The sequence below is a fragment of the Hydra viridissima genome, unplaced genomic scaffold (assembly GCF_058129835.1).
Source record: "Hydra viridissima isolate aposymbiotic clone 2 unplaced genomic scaffold, HvirCarnegie_v1 scaffold_53, whole genome shotgun sequence".
NCBI lineage: Eukaryota > Metazoa > Cnidaria > Hydrozoa > Anthoathecata > Hydridae > Hydra > Hydra viridissima.
In genome coordinates, this window is record NW_028324338.1 from 1 (window position 1) to 21,019 (window position 21,019).

Here is a 21,019-nt window from a genome sequence, read left to right on the forward strand (position 1 = left end):
TGATGTCAAGCTACATAAGCTAATGTTAAAAGAGGAAAGCTGCGCTAACCTTTCTTTGAAAAACTATTCGAAATCTATTTTTGAGATAATCTAGATTTAAAAGAGGAACACTACGCTAATTTTGCTTTGAAAAAACTCTCGAAAACTAACTTATTCGATAGAGATAGCACACAAATTTAAAAAATTGTATCTACTCATCCACTTCTTCTACAGCAAAGTACTGAGGCTTTTTATGCACTTTTATTCTCTAACATACCTATATTTGCGCAAAGGATTTTATTTAACTCAATGTAAACATACATAGAAGAGTATTGTTACCCGTTTGTTTTATGCAGCCTAACTTTAGTTTCATCTATACATTATATTGCGTTTACCTTATATTTTATCTTGCCTTTGTTAGTTTTGTGTTTTGTTATGTCAAGCTTCATAATCTAATCTTAAAAGGGAAAACTGCGCTAACTTTTCTTTGAAAAAGTACTCAAAAGGACCTAAATCGATATAGATAGCTCACAATTTTAAAAAGTTGCATATAGTCATCTTCTTCTTCAGCAAAGTATCGAGGCTTTTTATGGATTTTTACTCTAACTTTCCTATATTTGCGCAAAGGACATTATTTAATTCAACTTAAACATGCCTAGTAGATTATTATGTTGTTGGTTTTTTATGCAGTCTAAACTTTGTTACATCTATATTTTACGATTAACTTATATTTTATCTTGCCTTTTTGAGCTTTGTGTTCTGTGATGTCAAGCTACATAGTCTAAACATAAAAGAGGAAAACTACGCTAAACTTGCTTTGAAAAACTATTCAAAAACTACCTTTAACAAAGTAGCGAGGCTTTTCATGCACTTTTACTCTCTAACATACCTACATTTGCGCAAAGGATTTTATTTAATTCAATTTAAACATGCCTAGTAGATTATTATGTTGTTGGTTTTTTATGCAGCCTAACTTTAGTTTCATCTATATTATGTTTTAGGTTTATCATATATTTTATCTTTTCTTTTTGAGTTTTGAGTTTTGTGATGCCAAGCAACTTAAGCTAAACTTAAAAGTGGAATGCTACGCTAACCTTTCTTTGAAAATCTATTCATAAACTACCCTAGACAAAAGCTAGATTTAAAAGAGGAAAACTACACTATTTTTACTTTGAAAAAACTTTCGAAAACTACCTTAATCGATAGAGATAGCACACGATTTTAAAAAATTGCATATAGTCATCCACTACTTCTGCAGCAAAGTAGCGAGGCTCTTTATGCACTTTTTCTCACTAGTTTGCTTATATTTACGCAAAGGAATTCATTTAATTCAATCCAAACATATATAGAAGATTATTATGTTACGATTTTTTTTTTCTTTTATGCAGCCTAACATTTATTTCACCTACATTTTATTTTACGATTAACTTTTATATTACCTTTCCTTTTAGTGTTTTGTGTTTTGTGATGTCAAGCTACATAAGCCAAACTTTAAAGAGGAAAAACTACGCTAAGCTTTCTTTGAAAAACTATTCAAAAACTACCTTAAACAAAGTAGCGAGGCTTTTTATGCACTTTTACTCTCTAACATACCTACATTTGTGCATAGGGTTTTATTAGATTCTAGTAGGTTATTACGTTGTTGTTTTTTTATGCAGTCTAACTTTAGCTTCATCTATATTTTATTTTACGTTTATCTTATATTTTATTTTGTCTTTTTGAATTTTGTGTTTTGTGATGTCAAGCTACATAAGCTAAACTTAAAAGAGGAAAGCTACGCTAACCTTTCTTTGAAAAGCTGTTCAAAAACTACCTTAGACATAATCTAGATTTAAAAGAGAAAGACTACGCTATTTTTGCTTTGAAAAATCTTTCGAAAACTACCTTAATCGATAGAGATAGCACAGGATTTTAAAAAGTTGTATCTAGTCATCCACTTCTTTCACAGCAAAGTAGCGAGGCTTTCTATGCGCTTTTACTCTCTAACATACCTATTTTTGCGCAAAGGATTTTATTTAATTCAATTTAAACATGCCTAGTAGATATTATGTTGTTGGTTTTTTATGCTGCCTAACTTTAGCTACATCTATTTTTCATTTTACGTTTGTCTTATATTTTATTTTATCTTTTTGTGTTCTGTGATGTCAAGCTACATAAGCTAATGTTAAAAGAGGAAAGCTGCGCTAACCTTTCTTTGAAAAACTATTCGAAATCTATTTTTGAGATAATCTAGATTTAAAAGAGGAACACTACGCTAATTTTGCTTTGAAAAAACTCTCGAAAACTACCTTATTCAATAGAGATAGCACACAAATTTAAAAAATTGTATCTACTCATCCACTTCTTCTTTTTATGGATTTTTACTCTCTTATTTACCCAAATTTGCGCAAAGGACTTTACTTAATTCAACTTAAACATGTCTAGTAGATTATTAAGTTGTTTGTTTTTTATGCAGCCTAACTTTAGTTTCATTTATATTTTATTTTACGTTTATCTGATACTTTATCTTGTCTTTTTGTGTGTTGTTTTGTCAAGCTACATAAGCTAAACTTAAAAGTGGAAAAGTACGCTAACCTTTCTTTGAAAATCTATTCAAAAACTGCCTTAGACATAAGCTAGATTTAAAAGAGGAAGACTACGCTATTTATGCTTTTAAAAAACTTTCGAAAAATACCTTAATCCATTGAGGTAGTGCACGAATTTACAAAGTTGTATCTAGTCATCCACTTCTTCTATAGCAAAGTAGCGAGGCTTTTTATGCACTTTTGCGTTCTAATTTATCTCTGTTTACGCATATGGTTTTTGTTTATTTCTATGTAATGATATACAAAAGAGTATTTTGTTAAAGATTATGCTGCAGGAGCTGCGTAAAAAAACTCTGGCGACCTTTCCTTAAGAAAAAAGCAACTGAAAGACATGTGCGCCTTAGAAAATTCAAATCGCGATTCACCAAATTAAAAGACGAAAAGAACGACCTTTAAAAGCTCTCACTAGACATTTGTGTTTATGATAGGCAATGCAGTTTTTGATTTTATGCAGCCTAACATTTGTTTCATCTATATCTTATTTTACGTTTATCTTATACTTTATCTTGCCTTTTTGAGTTTAGTATTTTGTGATGTCATGCTAAATAAACTATACTTTGCTAATTTTTATTTGAAAAAATATTCAAAAACTACCTGAATTATAAGCTAGATCTAAAGGAGGAAAACTACGCTAACTTTTCTTTAAAAAAAATATTTAAAAACTACCTTAAACATAAGCTATATCCAAAAGAGGAAAACTATGCTAACTTTTCTTTAAAAAAATATTTAAAAACTACCTTAAACATAAGCTAGATCTAAAAGAGGAAAACTACGCTAACTTTTCTTTGAAAAAATACTCAAAAACTACCTTAAACATAAGCTAGATCTAAAAGAGGAAAACTACGCTAACTTTTCTTTGAAAAAATACTCAAAAACTACCTTAAACATAAGCTAGATCTAAAAGAGGAAAACTACGCTAACAATTCTTTGAAAAAATATTCGAAAACTACCTTTAAACATGATTTAGATTTAATAGATGAAAACTACGCTAACATTTCTTTTGAAAAAACATTCAAAAACTACCTTTAAACATGATTTAAATTTAATAGATGAAAACTACGCTAACATTTCTTTGAAAAAACATTCAAAAACTACCTTTAAACATGATTTAAATTTAAAAAAGGAAAACTACGCTAACATTTCTTTGAAAAAATATTCAAAAAGTACCTTAATCGAAAGAGATAGCACACGAAATTAAAAAGTTGCATTTAGTCATCCGTTTCTTCTTCATCAAAGTAGCGAGGCGTTTATGCACTTTTTATTCTCTAAGTTATCTCTACTTACGCAAATGGCTTTTGTTTATTTCAATGTAAAACTTTTCAAAAGAGTATTTTGTTAAAGATTATGCTGCAGGGGCTGTGTAAGAAAACTCTGGTGACCTTTCTTTAAGAAAAAGCAACTAAAGTAGATGTGCGCCTAAGAAAATCCAAATTGCGATTCACTAAATTAAAAGACATATACAACAAACTTTAAAAGTGAAACTATTTTTACAAGCGTATTTGGTAAAGATGAAATGTTCTTATGACATTTTAACGTTACGAAAGGGATTTTCTTCTGTTCAAATATTTATTACAATTTAAAGTGTTAAATAATGTTACAGAAACGACCTAAAACGCCTGTTGTATTAATTTAAACGAACAAAATAGATAAAAAAAAGAAAAACTATCATTAAAAAAAAAAAGTAAAAAAAGAAAAGAAATAGAAGTTGAGGAAAAATAAAAATAAGAACTTCTAACAAAGAGCTCTTCTTTTTATTTTTCAGATTTTAGATGCTTAATTCCTTGAATGAAAAGTTGAACTGATGACTCACTACTAAGGTTGTTCCTAGCCTTCCGTTCTCAAACTAGGCCATTCTGAGAGGCTGTTTGATTAAGTACCGTTGATAGTAGTATCGCACGTAAGAGACTTCTAAAACTCTGATTATTATTAATTCCTGGAATGAAGAGATGACTTCATACTCACTAACGAGGTTGTTCTTAGCCATCCGTTCTTAAACTAAGCAAAACAGTGAAGTTGTTTGATTAAGTATCACAGTTTGCTGATTTGCACATGCACCATTGCCGAAACTGTGATGCTTGGTTCCTTGATTGGATTGAAGAAGCTCATCACCATGCATTTTACAAGCTGTCCGTTGTTATGTTTTGCAATTCAGTGGTTCTGTTTTGCAATTCATTTTCTGTTTGTTTAAGTATCATCGATGGTGGTGTCGTGCATGCAAACTTTCCGAAACTCTGATGCTTGTTTTTCTTGAATGGAGAGATGAGCTTATACTTTAGGTGACTTTTAAAACTGCAGTAATTAGTGCCTCGAATGGAAAAACGAACTCATTCATTACAGACCAAGGTTGTTCCTGGCCATCCGTTAACATATTAGGCAACAGTACAGCGAAGCTGTTTGTTTTACAAGCTTTTGTCGTTTCGAGAAATCACTACATTAAGCATTCGATGGTGATACACGACTGATGGCCAGGTTCTGATTTTCGAATGAAAAGAAGAGTCGCATCCGACCACCGGTCGGCTTTCGACGCAAAACAGCTGTACACACTCGTCCAACGATCCAGTGACTAACTGTTGCAACGAGAAAGTTAGCTTTATTTGTCGTGCAGATTGTCCGCTTTGACGTAAAATGCTAGAAATTTGCTGAACGCTCGGTTTGCGCCGCCCAAGAGTCATTCTGTTTCTGCGTTGCCAGCGTCTGTCGGCTAAATACAACTGTAGACTCCGCGCAAGCTTTTTCACCGCAAAAGTTGTACAGAGCCACACCGAAGGCTAAAATCGACTTTAAGGTCGAAGGTTAAAATCGACCCTAGAGGTTTGAAAACGACGTCACGAAATTTTCAAGACATCATCGAAGAAAATTACGGCGGCCAGATGCAACTCTTAGTACTAACTCTACTAATCTTAGTACGTTAAGCATTCCAGTCGAGAGATCAGACGTTTTTTCGTCACCTAAGAGACCGGCCGATGCGTTTGCGACGCTGCGGAAAGAAAGAAGATGGCAAACCACAGGGTTGTTACCGTAACAAACCTCCGTGAGTACCTCCATCTCGAGTGGCTTTTGAAGAAACGTTCGTTTTAAACTCAAAGGGATGGTTGTTAAAGCTCACAAACGCCTGGTTAACGATTTTCTAACGGCAGACACCGTGTTTACAATGGATACAGACCGATTAACTGAGCCCAAAGCGCAAGATCTATCAGAAAACTCCTCTAGGTCGATGCAACGAGACGACTAGACACGTGCGTCTAAAGGCATTTTACAATTGAAGGACGCCCCTCGTGGGCCCTTTAACCTTAACACTAAACTCCTGCTTGATATCCTCGTCCCCAGGTTTCCAAACCGTAACCCCAACCCCCTCTAATCCTAACCCCCTTACCCTCTAACTCTCCCCCTCAAAAAAACAAAAAACATAAAAAAGCAAACAAAACGAAAAAAAACTTGCTTCCCTCCTCACTTTTAGCTCTAGGATGCAACACCTTTTTGCCGCCCTCCGCTAGAAGGGAGTAGGGAGTAACGAAAGCTTGACATCAAAGTAGCGTTTCGTATGAGATTTGTTTGCCAAAATTTGAGCGTTTTTAAAAAAGCCAAGACTTCGTCAGAGGGGTTTCTTCTTTTCTCCTAAAGCTATCGATCGATTAAAAAGCTCAAAGCAAAGAAATTCAAAACAAAATACAAAAACGGGAAGTTTTAGTTTCTGCACCACAAGCCAAGCACTAGTTCAAACTGGAGATAATAAAAGGAAATCGAATGATCTCACTTCTCAAACCACTGAGCTGCCATTGGTCGGCAGTCTCTTGTTTGGAGACCATTGAGCTGCCATTGGTTGGCTGTTTAATCGTTGCGATTGGTCGGCAGTTTTATCGTTGGAGACCATTGAGAGATATAAAAGGAATTTTTTTTTTGAGCACAACATTAAACGTTAAATCGTTAGATGTTGTTATAAAGGCACCATTAGAATGCGATGTCCTCAAATATTTTCCTCGATATTTTAATAAGTAAACAAAAACAAAACTAAGTCTTGCAACTGGCGAAAACTTTCAATAAGCAAACAAAGCAACAACTTTCCTTTCGAGTTTTTTACATTTTAAACAAAAGACAAACAAAGAAAAAAAAAAACAAACAAAAACAAAAACAAAAACAAAAAAACAAAACAAAAACAAAACAGAAAAGGGAGAATGAGTGAGTCGACTGATTTCGCTCAACTGTCTTAAACGAGAAGTCATAAACGTTTGCTTGTGCCAGCAAGTTGCAAATTAAGTTGTAAATGAACTGCACCGCAAAAGCTTAACCACAGTTTATTAAGCATATTAAGCCTTTGCTGACATGTTAAGACATTTTAAGCCTTTGCTATTATCATGAGGCTTTTGCTCCACGAGCCAAAAAAGTACGCTAGAGTTGACAAACTGCATCGCGGTCGAAAAGTGTAATTACGCCAACACTTTTATCCGTTTTAAGCATTTCGTTTTCGCACGAACAACAATTAAAGCAGCTCGTTGAGCTTAACGACGTTCGTATTTTTTTTCGAAGCCAAAACTTCGGCTATAAGTAGAATGAAGAGGCACTTCGAAAAACAACAAAGCTGTTCGCAGTCGATAGCAACGAGCGACAACATCTCTGCGAGTCTGGCATCAAGGTAAACAGTTTTTTTTTACATTTTCATTTGTAAGTGCCACTTTTGTGTACATTATGTATTCAAAAATTTCTTGCTGACGCTAGATTTTTCGTTTTCAATGAACAACAGTTGCAACCTCTAGTCGTTTGCTAAAACAGCTTGCTAGGACAACCAAATCAATCATATGTTGTGAAAATTTCTTTTTGTTCAACTGACTAAGGAAGATCGAGCGAACGCTTTTTTTTTTATAACTTGTTTGTATCATATTGCTATTAAGAAAACAGCGTTGTGTATACTAAACGTGACATAATTGGCAATTATCCGTAACTAAAAATAAGATAGAAATTACAAACTTGATACCATATTTTAATTACTCTAACAAAACTAGACGTCATCGCGTGAGAAAATAAATGTTCATAACACATAACCTATTTTTTTGTTTTTTTTTTCTTCTCTTTTTTCCTTTTAATCTCTTTTCTTTCGTCCAAAAAGCGTTTTGATTTTTGCCTCGCCACAAGCGATGAAATCGATAAAAAAACCTGCTCGGACATTCTCAATTCTCAACAACAAAAGCAATCAAAGTTCTAGCTCTCGAGCACGTGCGCCGACAGGTTGATGAAACCGTTCAAATATGCTCGATCGCTAGAATTTAAAGAAAGAAACAAGCCAGAAACAAACCAAAATAAAAAAAACAAAAACAAAAATGGACATCTTTAGAACGCTTAAATTTTATAAAATATTTTCCTCTGCGTTTTTAACCAGCTAAACTGTCGTAAAGTTTTTTCGGTGCAGTTCATTTAAAAAACTTAGTTTTCAACTTTTAAACGTTTTAGACTTCTCGTTTAAGGCAGTCGAAAGAAATGAGTCGACTCACTCTCTCTCTCCCTATTCGGTTTTGTTTTTGTTTATTTGTTTTTGTTTTTTCTTCGTTTGCCTTCGTTTGCCTTTGTTTGCTTTTGGAAAAGTTGTCGCCATGCGAGACTTAGTTTTTTTTTTTTTTTGCTCAAATTGAGCACAAGTGAGTTTCTAGTCTTGAAAGTGTGCAAAGTGTGGGCCAATCTGGTGGCTGGAGTGATGACACGTGAATGCTGGAAATTCCAGACTTTGAGCGGATTCAGCGTACATAGAAAGAAAATGTAGCATTCACGTGGGTCTCTCCTAAGCGTGCCATTGGTCGGTCTGCTGTCCTTAAGTACCCCCCTCCCCCCCCTCAACGTCACGTTTGCTCAACTTTCTCGGTCTTTGGCGCCCAGAGAAAGCTTGAGGAAGGATAAAAAATGGCGAGGTTTCGGTACTGCGTTTTCTGTTTTTCTTATTTGTTTTTGTTTGTTTGCTTGTTTGTTTGTTTGTTTGTTTGTTAATTTTTTTAATTTTTTTTTTTTTGTTTGTTTGTTTCGTTCGTTTGTTTGTTTGTTTGTTTCGTTTGCTTCGTTTGTTTTGTGATGTTTTGTTTTCCCTTCTTGATGGCACAAAACAGAAGCAAACAAGACTTTCGGTTATATTCGGTTATATTCGGTTCAATAAAAGTTTGTTGGTTTCTGCACAACAACAACAACAACCACAACAACAAAAGTCCCTCTGTCCCTCAAAAGCAGTTTCTCCTCTGTCCTAAAGAAGAGCCTCTTTGTAATCGATCTTGTCTGAATGCAGCTCTCCTTTTGCCTACAGGTTTTTATTCCAACCCTTTTGTTGTTGTTAGTGCCATGTTGTTGTTATTGTTATACTCTGTAAAAGCAGTTGTTGCTGTTGTACTTGTTTGTTGTTTCTAAAGACACTGTTGTTGCTGCTGTTAGCGCTGTTAGTAATCACCCACTTGGCTTGTATTTTTGTTTCTTGTTTTTGTTTTTTGTTTTATTTATAAACACTCTCTGAGTAAGTGATGCTGTTGCTGTTGTTGTTGTTACAGTTGCAATGAGTGTTTGTTAATGTTCCCCCACTTGGCTTGTACTTTTGTTTTCTGTTTTGTTTTGTTTTTTTTTTGTTTTTGTTTTTTTTTTCTCAACACTCTCTGAGTAAGTGATGCTGTTGCTGTAGTCGTTGTTATAGTTGCAATGAGTGTTTGTTAATGTTCACCAACTTGGCTTGTTTATAATCTATTTTATTTTATCAACACTCTCTGAGTCAGTGATGGTGTTGCTGTTGCTGTTGTCGTTATTATGCTTGCAATGGGAGTTGTTACTGTTCACCCACTTTGCTTGTTTTGTTTTTATTTCTTTATTTTATCAACACCCTTTGAGCCAGTGATGCTGTTGCTGTTGTTGTTGTTATAGTTGCAATGAGTGTTGTTAATGTTCACCCACTTTGCTTGTGTTTTTGTTTTTGTTTATCAACACCCTTTGTGTCAGTGATGCTGTTGCTGTTGTTCTTATTACAGTTGCAATGAGTGTTTGTTAATGTTCACCAACTTGGCTTGTTTATAATCTATTTTGTTTTATCAACACTCTCTGAGTCAGTGATGCTGATGCTGTTGTTGTTATTGTGCTTGCAATAAGTGTTGCTAATGTTCACCCACTTTGCTTGTTTTGTTTGTGCTTTTGTTTTTGTTTATCAACACCCTTTGAGTCACTGATGCTGTTGCTGTTGGTGTTATTATAGTTGCAATGAGTGTTAATGTTCACCCACTTTGCTTGCTTTGTTTGTTTGTTGCTTTTTTTTTTTATCAACACCCTGCGAGTTAGTGATGCTGTTGCTGCTTTTGTCATTTTACTTGTATTTATAGTTGTTACTGTTCAGCCACTTTGCTTGTTTTTTAATCTGTTTTATTTTATCACCACTCTCTGAGTCAGTGATGATGTTGCTGATGCTGTTGTTGTTATTTTACTTGCAATGATAGCTGTTACTGTTCAGCCACTTTGCTTGTTTTGTTTGTTTGTTTGTTTGTTTTTTTTATCAATATCCTCTGAGTAAGTGATGCTGTTGCTGTTGTTGTTGTTATAGTTGCAATGAGTGTTTGTTAATGTTCCCCCCCTTGGCTTGTACTTCTGTTTTCTGTTTTGTTTTGTTTTTGTTTTTTTTGTTGTTTTTTTTCTCAACACTCTCTGAGTAAGTGATGCTGTTGCTGTAGTCGTTGTTATAGTTGCAATGAGTGTTTGTTAATGTTCACAAACTTGGCATGTTTATAATCTATTTTATTTTATCAACACTCTCTGAGTCAGTGATGCTGATGCTGTTGTTGTTATTATGCTTGCAATAAGTGTTGTTAATGTTCACCCACTCTGCTTGTTTTGTTTGTGCCTTTGTTTTTGTTTATCAACACCCTTTGAGTCACTGATGCTGTTGCTGTTGGTGTTATTATAGTTGCAATGAGTGTTAATGTTCACCCACTTTGCTTGCTTTATTTGTTTGTTGCTTTTTTTTTTATCAACACCCTGCGAGTTAGTGATGCTGTTGCTGCTTTTGTCAATTTTACTTGTATTTATAGTTGTTACTGTTTAGCCACTTTGCTTGTTTTTTAATCTGTTTTATTTTATCACCACTCTCTGAGTCAGTGATGATGTTGCTGATGCTGTTGTTGTTATTTTACTTGCAATGATAGCTGTTACTGTTCAGCCACTTTGCTTGTTTTTTTTTTGTTTTTGTTTTGTTTGTTTGTTTGTTTGTTTTTTTATATATCCTCTGAGTTAGTGATGCTGTTGTTGTTATTATGCTTTCAATGAGAGCTGTTACTGTTCACCCACTTTGTTTGTTTATAATCTGTTTTATTTTATCAACACTCTCTGAGTCAGTGATGCTGATGCTGATGCTGTTGTTGTTATTATGCTTGCAGTGAGAGTTGTTACTGTTCACCCACTTTGCTTGCTTATTGTCTATTTTATTTTGTCAACACTCTCTGAGTCAGTGATGCTGATGCTGATGCTGTTGTTGTTATTATGCTTGCAATGAGAGTTGTTACTGTTCACCCAATTTGCTTGTTTTGTTTTTTTATTTGTTTTTTTGTTTGTTTTTGTTTTGCTTGTTTTTTTTTATCAATACCCTCTGAGTCAGTGATGCTGTTGCTGTTGTTGTTGTTGTTGTTATAGTTGCAATGAGTGTTTGTTAATGTTCCCCCACTTGGCTTGTACTTTTGTTTTCTTTTTTGTTATGTCAACACTCTCTGAGTCAGTGATGCTGATGCTGTTGTTATTATGCTTGCAATGAGAGTTGTTACTGTTGTAGTTATGTCTGTCATTTGTCCTTGTTAGCAAGTTCTATTTGCCCTCTCTTGCCTTTTTTCAACACAGTTTCTTTCTTTGAGTCATATGGTTGCGAGATCCTCTCAAACTCCATCTCTTTATTTATTTGTTTCTTTTTTTTTTTTTTTTTCTCATTCTCCTTCTCATAATAGCAATCACTGCTGCCACCATGCATGTAATGCTAGTTGCTCTCATTCTTTTTCATTTGCTAGTGGAAACTTTGTTTCTTCTTGTTGCTCTCTTTTCTTTCTTTTTTCTCTTTTGCAGAGGATTCGAAAAAACACAGCTCTTCCCTGCAGTTGTAAACATTCCAGGATTCCAGGATGCAGGCAGAAGAAAAACACTCTCACTAACTGTCTTCTTTTTTTTAGCATAAACCGTTGCAAACAAACACCTGAACATGTCTTCTTCACAAGAAAACAACACTGTTGTTGCCCCTTCTCCGAACTCTAAAGCGAAAAAAAAGAAAAGAAGGCAGTCACAAGAACAGAGAGACTTAAAGCTCAAAAACAAAGTCAGGGCCGCATTAGTTGCAGCGTGTGGCTCCGTAAACAGGGTTGTACCTTTCTATGGTACCAAGAAGAGGTACGCTGTTAGCTGTCCGATGCCTTTGTGCAAACATTCCTCCACAAGCATTAAAAGACACTTGACTAAAAAAGATCATTCTTGGACTTTGGATGAAGCTTCCATCTTTTACTCTGCAATGGTCAGGAAGTTTCAGCATGCTCGTCTCGAACGCAAGTCCGGCTGTCCAAAACCTTACCCCTGTTTGCAATGTTGGAAGTATTACGACCGACTGGACATACACTTGAAAGAGACTCATTTCTACGATTCCAAGACGATCAAACAAAAGATTGCAGAGGCAAAGCGATACGACAACGACAAGCTCTATGTCCCTCAATTTATTCGACCTGCCTTCTTTGGTATTAAGCCAGTAGCTGAACAAGCGTCTGCATCAGGCTCTGCATCCTCTGCTCCTGGGCCTTCCTCCTCTTTTTCTTCTCCGGTTCTTTCCTCTGATCCTCTTTTAAGCTTGCCCTCATCAGTTGCTGGTTCGTCCGAGGCTCCTTCTGCAAACCACTGCACCTCTGTAGAAAACAAAGAGCTGAACACCGAATCCGTCCTAGACTCTGATTTTAATTCCTTAAAGCACTTGGTTTCCAACTCCTCCGTCTTGACAGAAGATAAGAGACTCTTGTTTCAGCTGGACAAAGATGCTTTTCACTTTTATTACCAGTCAGCAGATGAGCTCTTCAGAGATTTTGAAAAGTGGCTTGTGGTAGCCAACAACAACACTTTGTCACAAGCAAAGATCTACAAAAATGCAGTTGTTGAAATATTGACATGTTGTGACAGCACGCTGACGCTGCACCCGAACGCTCTCACCAATTCCAACGTTTTGGAGGATAGATACTTTTCCATGCACTTTAAAAACATTCAGCTCAATTCCAAGCTGAGTGAACTTGACCAAACAAAAGCCATGTCTTGTCACACGTTGTACAACCGCCTTGTCTACCTTTGTCTCCTGTTTCGTTTCAGTGAAGCCAGGAATGTCTATTTCGGACTTTCTCATGAGGCCATCCGACGTTTGCGCTGCAAGGTGGAGGAGTTACAAAAAGTGCTGAGGCCCTTTCGTTCTTTGAGGAGGAGCCTTGTGAAAAGCAAAAAATGCATCAACATCATCAATGTCAGTTTGCTGAACGAATATGGCAAGTCTGCATACGTAAGACAGTTAGTGGAATCGATTAGAAAGCCGTCTCTTACACCGACTAGAGACAATGCTGTGTCTCTACGAAACCATCTTCTGCTCTCTGTCACTGTAATTAACAGTTTAAGAAAATCTAACATTGCTCTTTTAAACATTAGAGACTACATGGCTGCTGAGAAGAGTGAGTGTGGATATTGCATTGTGCAAGAGCGCTACAAAACAGCATACAAGTACGGAGCCAAAAACATTCTAGTGCCGAACGACTTGAAAGTGTTGATCGATATTTATTTGCTGAGATACAGAGACCTTCTTGTCAACGACTCTCACTACATGGCTGCAGACACCAAGACTGTTTTGGAGTTGAGCGACTGCTACAGGCCCCTTTTTCCATCGATGAGACCCAACAAAGACGAATGTGTGACACTCGGTGCAACTAGAGTGCCTGTTTACCAGATGGGTTCCTCTGCTATCTCCTCTTGCCTGACGTCCTGCTTCAGAAAAAGCCAAGTAAACATTCCCATGAAGCGTCTTACTCCCACTTGCATTCGCGGTTCGATAGCCACTTACTTTGCCAACAACAGCAAAGAAGATCGCGAGCGGTTTGCTACACTCTACATGAAGCACAGCAGGAACACAATGGATAGCTTTTATGTGTCCCAGTGGAACGCTGCAGAGGAGTTGCGCTTTGCCCTGGGCATCGGACAGTCCTTCGGAGTCATAGAGTCTTTGACTGTTGAAAAGTCTGAGAGACCACCAAAGAAGGAGAAGGATGTGATGGACTGGCTCCAAACTAATGCAGAGGAGTACGGTTTTCATGAGGTTGAGGACATCTTTGAGGAAGATTTAGACTCCGGTTCTGACTCTGAAGAATGTGCTGCTACTTTCAGCTGTACCACAGTGGTTCCGTTTTCTCCAGCTGTAGAAAACAATGTTCCTTTAGAGGATAGCAACGACCATGCCGTAGATTTCTTGTGTGAACCTACCTCAACTCCTGTTTCGTCTGTTCCATCTGAACAAACAATCGCTGGTCCAGTTCTTGAACTATCCCCTGCTCTTGCACAACTAGTTCCTAACGAACAAGCTGTTTGTATGGATGTAGATCAGACTCTAGCTGTTCCTGTTGGCACAGCTTGTTCTCCTCTTGCATTAACATTATTTCCTGATGAACCGGATTTTATTGAACACCATGCAAAACTTTCTCCAGTTTACTTTAATGAGCAAGTGGTTGCCAAACCTGTTTCTGCTTCTCCTTCTCAGCAAGTCGCTTTCTGTCCTTCAAAAGAGGTCTTTTCTGTTCCTCTGACTCCTAGCCTTGTTGCTTTTCAGCAAACATTGGCCAAACCCAGTTTGTTTCTTTCATCTGATCCAGTTTCAGCTGTTCCTGTCCAACAGGCTGGTACTGTTCTTGCAAAGCAGCTCTCACCTTATGCTGTTCAATCTGTTGGTAGCCTATTTAGCCAAAGTCTTGCCTCTACATCCAGAGGTAAATTCTTTTTGATTTTTGATTTTTGATTTTTATGCAAATCTCAACACGCTTTCAAAAAATGAAAATGCCCAAATCAACTCCTTGCCCTATTGTTATTGTTAGAGCTGTAAAAAAAACAAAACAAAACAAAAAAACAACACAGAAGTGTGTATGTATTTGTTGCAGGACTAATTCTGTGATTGCTTAAATGTTTATACAAGTGAATGATACTAAAACTGATTATGTTTTAGAAGTAAAAGATCCAAGAAGAAAAAAAATCAAGTTGGAAATGCCATCTTTCACTCAAGAACTCATCGGTAATGTAAAACCTAATTTATACAAAGATATATAAACACAAACCTCTTCTTGCACAATTTCAGATGGTTAACTGTTAACAAAAACTAGCCATCATTGCTAAGTGCACTTTTAGAAAGTTGTGTCTACCCGATTTCTAATGATGAAGTTAGAAACATCACCGTTAGAAATCATGCACAGCTTGTTATCATCTCTAACACTTAGAAACTGTTGATGGTTTTTATGAATTAGAAAAATGAACATGGTTTTATTTTATTTCAGGATCAACTCAGCCAAGAACAAAGGAAAACAAAGCAGAAGTTAGCCAATGCCATTTAGGTAATCTTTCAAAAACCAGTTATTGCTATCAGTGCAAACAATAAGGTCAACAAAAAAAAAATAAATAAAAAAACAGAATAAATCTTGTCTTACTTCAGAACCAAATGAATATTTGATTTAATCACTTTGTGTTATGACTTGAGTTTGTAAAATTTTAGATGAAATAGTTGAAGAGCTGAATGCTTGCCCTGGCCACAACGAATGGTTCAACACCAGAAGTTTTCCACGATGTGCAGCTTTGGTGTTGGCATACATCTTGCAAGACGTGTTTACAGATGTAAGCTCAAGTTGCTCGTACAAAGATTACCTTGGCATCTTGGCAAATCATAGCAGTGACAAGCTCATTCATGTCTTGCAAAAGTACTCCTACCAAAGCCATATTAAAGACAAAATTAAAACCTGAAGCTAAAAATTCAAAAAGAGGGTAGTTTAGAAAAGTTTGTTCAATATGGCAATATCGTGAAACCATTTATGTAGTTTAGATAAGTTTGTTCAGTTTGGCAATAAAGATGGGCCTTTTGTGTAGTTTGTTTTATCTATGCTTTTGCAAATATTTTTATCTGTTTCGCTAAAGACATAATAAACAAGAAGTTCTGTTAAACTGTTCTCACATTTCTTATTTAAAGATAGTTCAAACTTTTTTTTATCTTTAAAAAAAAAAAAAAGAAGTCGTTTTGTTATTCTGTGAAAACTTTTAATAGAGTTGCATTTAGAATTACTTCTGATGTTTTTAAGAGTTTGTTAAAAAGCAAAATAATATTTCCTGTGATGTTAAACTGCATAAGTGAAATTTAAAAAAGGAAAACTGCTCCAACCATTTTTCGGAAAAAGAAATCAAAAAGTTCCTTATTTTAAAAGATCTAGACATCCATTTCTTCTTCAGCAAAATAGCGAGGCTTTTTTATGAACTCTTACTCTCTATTTTTTCATATCTTTACACAAAGGATTTTGTTTAGATCAATGTAAACATACATAGAAGTATATTATGTTTTTTTTTTTTTTTTTGTTTTTATGCAGTCTAACTTTTGTTTCACTTCTATTTTATTTTACGTTTATCTTGTATTTTATCATGCCTTATTGGTTTTTGCGTTTTGTGATGTCAAGCTGCGTAAGCTAAACTTAAAAGGGGAAAACTACGCTAACTTTTCTTTGAAAAAATATTCAAGAAGTACCTTAAACGAAAGAGAAAGCACACGAATCTTGCCATCCAATTCTTCTTCTGCAAAGTAGCGAGGCTTTTTATGTACTTTTGCTCTCTAATTTATCTCTATTTACGCAAAGGGTTTTATTTCAATGTAAACACGTATAAAAGAATACTTTGTTAAAAATAATGTTAAAGGAGTTGCGTAAAAAAAAACGTCTGAATAAAGTTTCTTTACAAAAAAAACAACTAAGAAACAAGCGCGCCTAAGAAAAACCAGATCGCGATTCACTAAGTCAAAAAACGAAAGAAACAAAGTTTAAAAGGTCTTTCTAGACAACAAATTCTATTTTTGGCAATGCAGTTTTTGTATTTATGCAACCTAACTTTTGTTTGACTTCTATTTTATTTTACGTTTACCTTGTATTTTATCTTGCCTTTTTGTGTTTTGTGATGTCAAGCTACATAATCTAAACTTAAAAGAAGGAAACTAGGCTAACTTTTCTAGTAGAATATTATGTTGTTGGTTTTGTATGCAGCCTAACTTTAGTTTCATCTATATTTTATTTTGCGTTTATCTTATATTTTATCTTGTCTTTTTGAGTTTTGTATTTTGTGATGTCAAGCTACATAATTTAAACTTAAAAGAAGAAAACTAGGCTAACTTTTCTTTGAAAAATTGTTCAAAAACTACCTTACACCGATAGAGATAGCTCACGAATTTAAAAAGTTGCATCTATTCATCTTCTTCTTCAGCAAAGTAAAGCTTTTTATGCACTTTTACTCTCTAACTTACCTATATTTGCGTAAAGGATTTTATTTAATTCAATTTAAACATAACTAGTAGAATATTATGTTGTTGGTTTTGTATGCAGCCTAACTTTAGTTTCATCTATATTTTATTTTGCGTTTATCTTATATTTTATCTTGTCTTTTTGAGTTTTATATTTTGTGATGTCAAGCTACATAAGCTAAACTTTAAAGAGGAAATTTACGCTAACCTGTCTTTGAAAAACTATTCAAAAACTACCTTTAACAAAGTAGCGAGGCTTTTTATGCGCTTTTACTCTCTAACATACCTATTTTTGCGCAAAGGATTTTATTTAATTCAATTTAAACATGCCTAGTAGATTATTATGTTGTTGGTTTTTTATGCAGCCTAACTTTAGCTACATCTATTTTTCATTTTACGTTTGTCTTATATTTTATTTTATCTTTTTGTGTTCTGTGATGTCAAGCTACATAAGCTAATGTTAAAAGAGGAAAGCTGCGCTAACCTTTCTTTGAAAAACTATTCGAAATCTATTTTTGAGATAATCTAGATTTAAAAGAGGAACACTACGCTAATTTTGCTTTGAAAAAACTCTCGAAAACTAACTTATTCGATAGAGATAGCACACAAATTTAAAAAATTGTATCTACTCATCCACTTCTTCTACAGCAAAGTACTGAGGCTTTTTATGCACTTTTATTCTCTAACATACCTATATTTGCGCAAAGGATTTTATTTAACTCAATGTAAACATACATAGAAGAGTATTGTTACCCGTTTGTTTTATGCAGCCTAACTTTAGTTTCATCTATACATTATATTGCGTTTACCTTATATTTTATCTTGCCTTTGTTAGTTTTGTGTTTTGTTATGTCAAGCTTCATAATCTAATCTTAAAAGGGGAAAACTGCGCTAACTTTTCTTTGAAAAAGTACTCAAAAAGGACCTAAATCGATATAGATAGCTCACAATTTTAAAAAGTTGCATATAGTCATCTTCTTCTTCAGCAAAGTATCGAGGCTTTTTATGGATTTTTACTCTAACTTTCCTATATTTGCGCAAAGGACATTATTTAATTCAACTTAAACATGCCTAGTAGATTATTATGTTGTTGGTTTTTTATGCAGTCTAAACTTTGTTACATCTATATTTTACGATTAACTTATATTTTATCTTGCCTTTTTGAGCTTTGTGTTCTGTGATGTCAAGCTACATAGTCTAAACATAAAAGAGGAAAACTACGCTAAACTTGCTTTGAAAAACTATTCAAAAACTACCTTTAACAAAGTAGCGAGGCTTTTCATGCACTTTTACTCTCTAACATACCTACATTTGCGCAAAGGATTTTATTTAATTCAATTTAAACATGCCTAGTAGATTATTATGTTGTTGGTTTTTTATGCAGCCTAACTTTAGTTTCATCTATATTATGTTTTAGGTTTATCATATATTTTATCTTTTCTTTTTGAGTTTTGAGTTTTGTGATGCCAAGCAACTTAAGCTAAACTTAAAAGTGGAATGCTACGCTAACCTTTCTTTGAAAATCTATTCATAAACTACCCTAGACAAAAGCTAGATTTAAAAGAGGAAAACTACACTATTTTTACTTTGAAAAAACTTTCGAAAACTACCTTAATCGATAGAGATAGCACACGATTTTAAAAAATTGCATATAGTCATCCACTACTTCTGCAGCAAAGTAGCGAGGCTCTTTATGCACTTTTTCTCACTAGTTTGCTTATATTTACGCAAAGGAATTCATTTAATTCAATCCAAACATATATAGAAGATTATTATGTTACGATTTTTTTTTTCTTTTATGCAGCCTAACATTTATTTCACCTACATTTTATTTTACGATTAACTTTTATATTACCTTTCCTTTTAGTGTTTTGTGTTTTGTGATGTCAAGCTACATAAGCCAAACTTTAAAGAGGAAAACTACGCTAAGCTTTCTTTGAAAAACTATTCAAAAACTACCTTAAACAAAGTAGCGAGGCTTTTTATGCACTTTTACTCTCTAACATACCTACATTTGTGCATAGGGTTTTATTAGATTCTAGTAGGTTATTACGTTGTTGTTTTTTTATGCAGTCTAACTTTAGCTTCATCTATATTTTATTTTACGTTTATCTTATATTTTATTTTGTCTTTTTGAATTTTGTGTTTTGTGATGTCAAGCTACATAAGCTAAACTTAAAAGAGGAAAGCTACGCTAACCTTTCTTTGAAAAGCTGTTCAAAAACTACCTTAGACATAATCTAGATTTAAAAGAGAAAGACTACGCTATTTTTGCTTTGAAAAATCTTTCGAAAACTACCTTAATCGATAGAGATAGCACAGGATTTTAAAAAGTTGTATCTAGTCATCCACTTCTTTCACAGCAAAGTAGCGAGGCTTTCTATGCGCTTTTACTCTCTAACATACCTATTTTTGCGCAAAGGATTTTATTTAATTCAATTTAAACATGCCTAGTAGATTATTATGTTGTTGGTTTTTTATGCTGCCTAACTTTAGCTACATCTATTTTTCATTTTACGTTTGTCTTATATTTTATTTTATCTTTTTGTGTTCTGTGATGTCAAGCTACATAAGCTAATGTTAAAAGAGGAAAGCTGCGCTAACCTTTCTTTGAAAAACTATTCGAAATCTATTTTTGAGATAATCTAGATTTAAAAGAGGAACACTACGCTAATTTTGCTTTGAAAAAACTCTCGAAAACTACCTTATTCAATAGAGATAGCACACAAATTTAAAAAATTGTATCTACTCATCCACTTCTTCTTTTTATGGATTTTTACTCTCTTATTTACCCAAATTTGCGCAAAGGACTTTACTTAATTCAACTTAAACATGTCTAGTAGATTATTAAGTTGTTTGTTTTTTATGCAGCCTAACTTTAGTTTCATTTATATTTTATTTTACGTTTATCTGATACTTTATCTTGTCTTTTTGTGTGTTGTTTTGTCAAGCTACATAAGCTAAACTTAAAAGTGGAAAAGTACGCTAACCTTTCTTTGAAAATCTATTCAAAAACTGCCTTAGACATAAGCTAGATTTAAAAGAGGAAGACTACGCTATTTATGCTTTTAAAAAACTTTCGAAAAATACCTTAATCCATTGAGGTAGTGCACGAATTTACAAAGTTGTATCTAGTCATCCACTTCTTCTATAGCAAAGTAGCGAGGCTTTTTATGCACTTTTGCGTTCTAATTTATCTCTGTTTACGCATATGGTTTTTGTTTATTTCTATGTAATGATATACAAAAGAGTATTTTGTTAAAGATTATGCTGCAGGAGCTGCGTAAAAAAACTCTGGCGACCTTTCCTTAAGAAAAAAGCAACTGAAAGACATGTGCGCCTTAGAAAATTCAAATATCGCGATTCACCAAATTAAAAGACGAAAAGAACGACCTTTAAAAGCTCTCACTAGACATTTGTGTTTATGATAGGCAATGCAGTTTTTGATTTTATGCAGCCTAACATTTGTTTCATCTATATCTTATTTTACGTTTATCTTATACTTTATCTTGCCTTTTTGAGTTTAGTATTTTGTGATGTCATGCTAAATAAACTATACTTTGCTAATTTTTATTTGAAAAAATATTCAAAAACTACCTGAATTATAAGCTAGATCTAAAGGAGGAAAACTACGCTAACTTTTCTTTAAAAAAAATATTTAAAAACTACCTTAAACATAAGCTATATCCAAAAGAGGAAAACTATGCTAACTTTTCTTTAAAAAAATATTTAAAAACTACCTTAAACATAAGCTAGATCTAAAAGAGGAAAACTACGCTAACTTTTCTTTGAAAAAATACTCAAAAACTACCTTAAACATAAGCTAGATCTAAAGAGGAAAACTACGCTAACTTTTCTTTGAAAAAATACTCAAAAACTACCTTAAACATAAGCTAGATCTAAAAGAGGAAAACTACGCTAACAATTCTTTGAA

At 34.1% G+C, this 21,019-nt stretch overlaps 1 protein-coding gene across 1 annotated transcript; it reads left to right on the forward strand.

The window, feature by feature from the left end:
- Nucleotides 1-8,430: 8,430 nt before the first annotated feature.
- On the forward strand, nucleotides 8,431-15,554 carry LOC149876029 (uncharacterized). The gene is made up of 4 exons (XM_090075852.1): nucleotides 8,431-14,536; nucleotides 14,770-14,835; nucleotides 15,095-15,151; nucleotides 15,310-15,554. Exons 1-4 carry the CDS (start codon nucleotides 11,746-11,748, stop codon nucleotides 15,552-15,554), a joined length of 3,159 nt encoding a protein of 1,052 aa, XP_089931978.1. The 5' UTR covers nucleotides 8,431-11,745.
- Nucleotides 15,555-21,019: the final 5,465 nt, after the last annotated feature.

Bases quoted from the DNA above. Each gene is read 5' to 3' on its own strand.
- LOC149876029 (XM_090075852.1), top strand. From the start codon at position 11,746: ATGTCTTCTTCACAAGAAAACAACACTGTTGTTGCCCCTTCTCCGAAC. The intron at 14,836-15,094 runs GTAATGTAAAAC...ATTTTATTTCAG, and splicing joins TTTCACTCAAGAACTCATCG to GATCAACTCAGCCAAGAACA. The intron at 15,152-15,309 runs GTAATCTTTCAA...GTAAAATTTTAG, and splicing joins AGTTAGCCAATGCCATTTAG to ATGAAATAGTTGAAGAGCTG.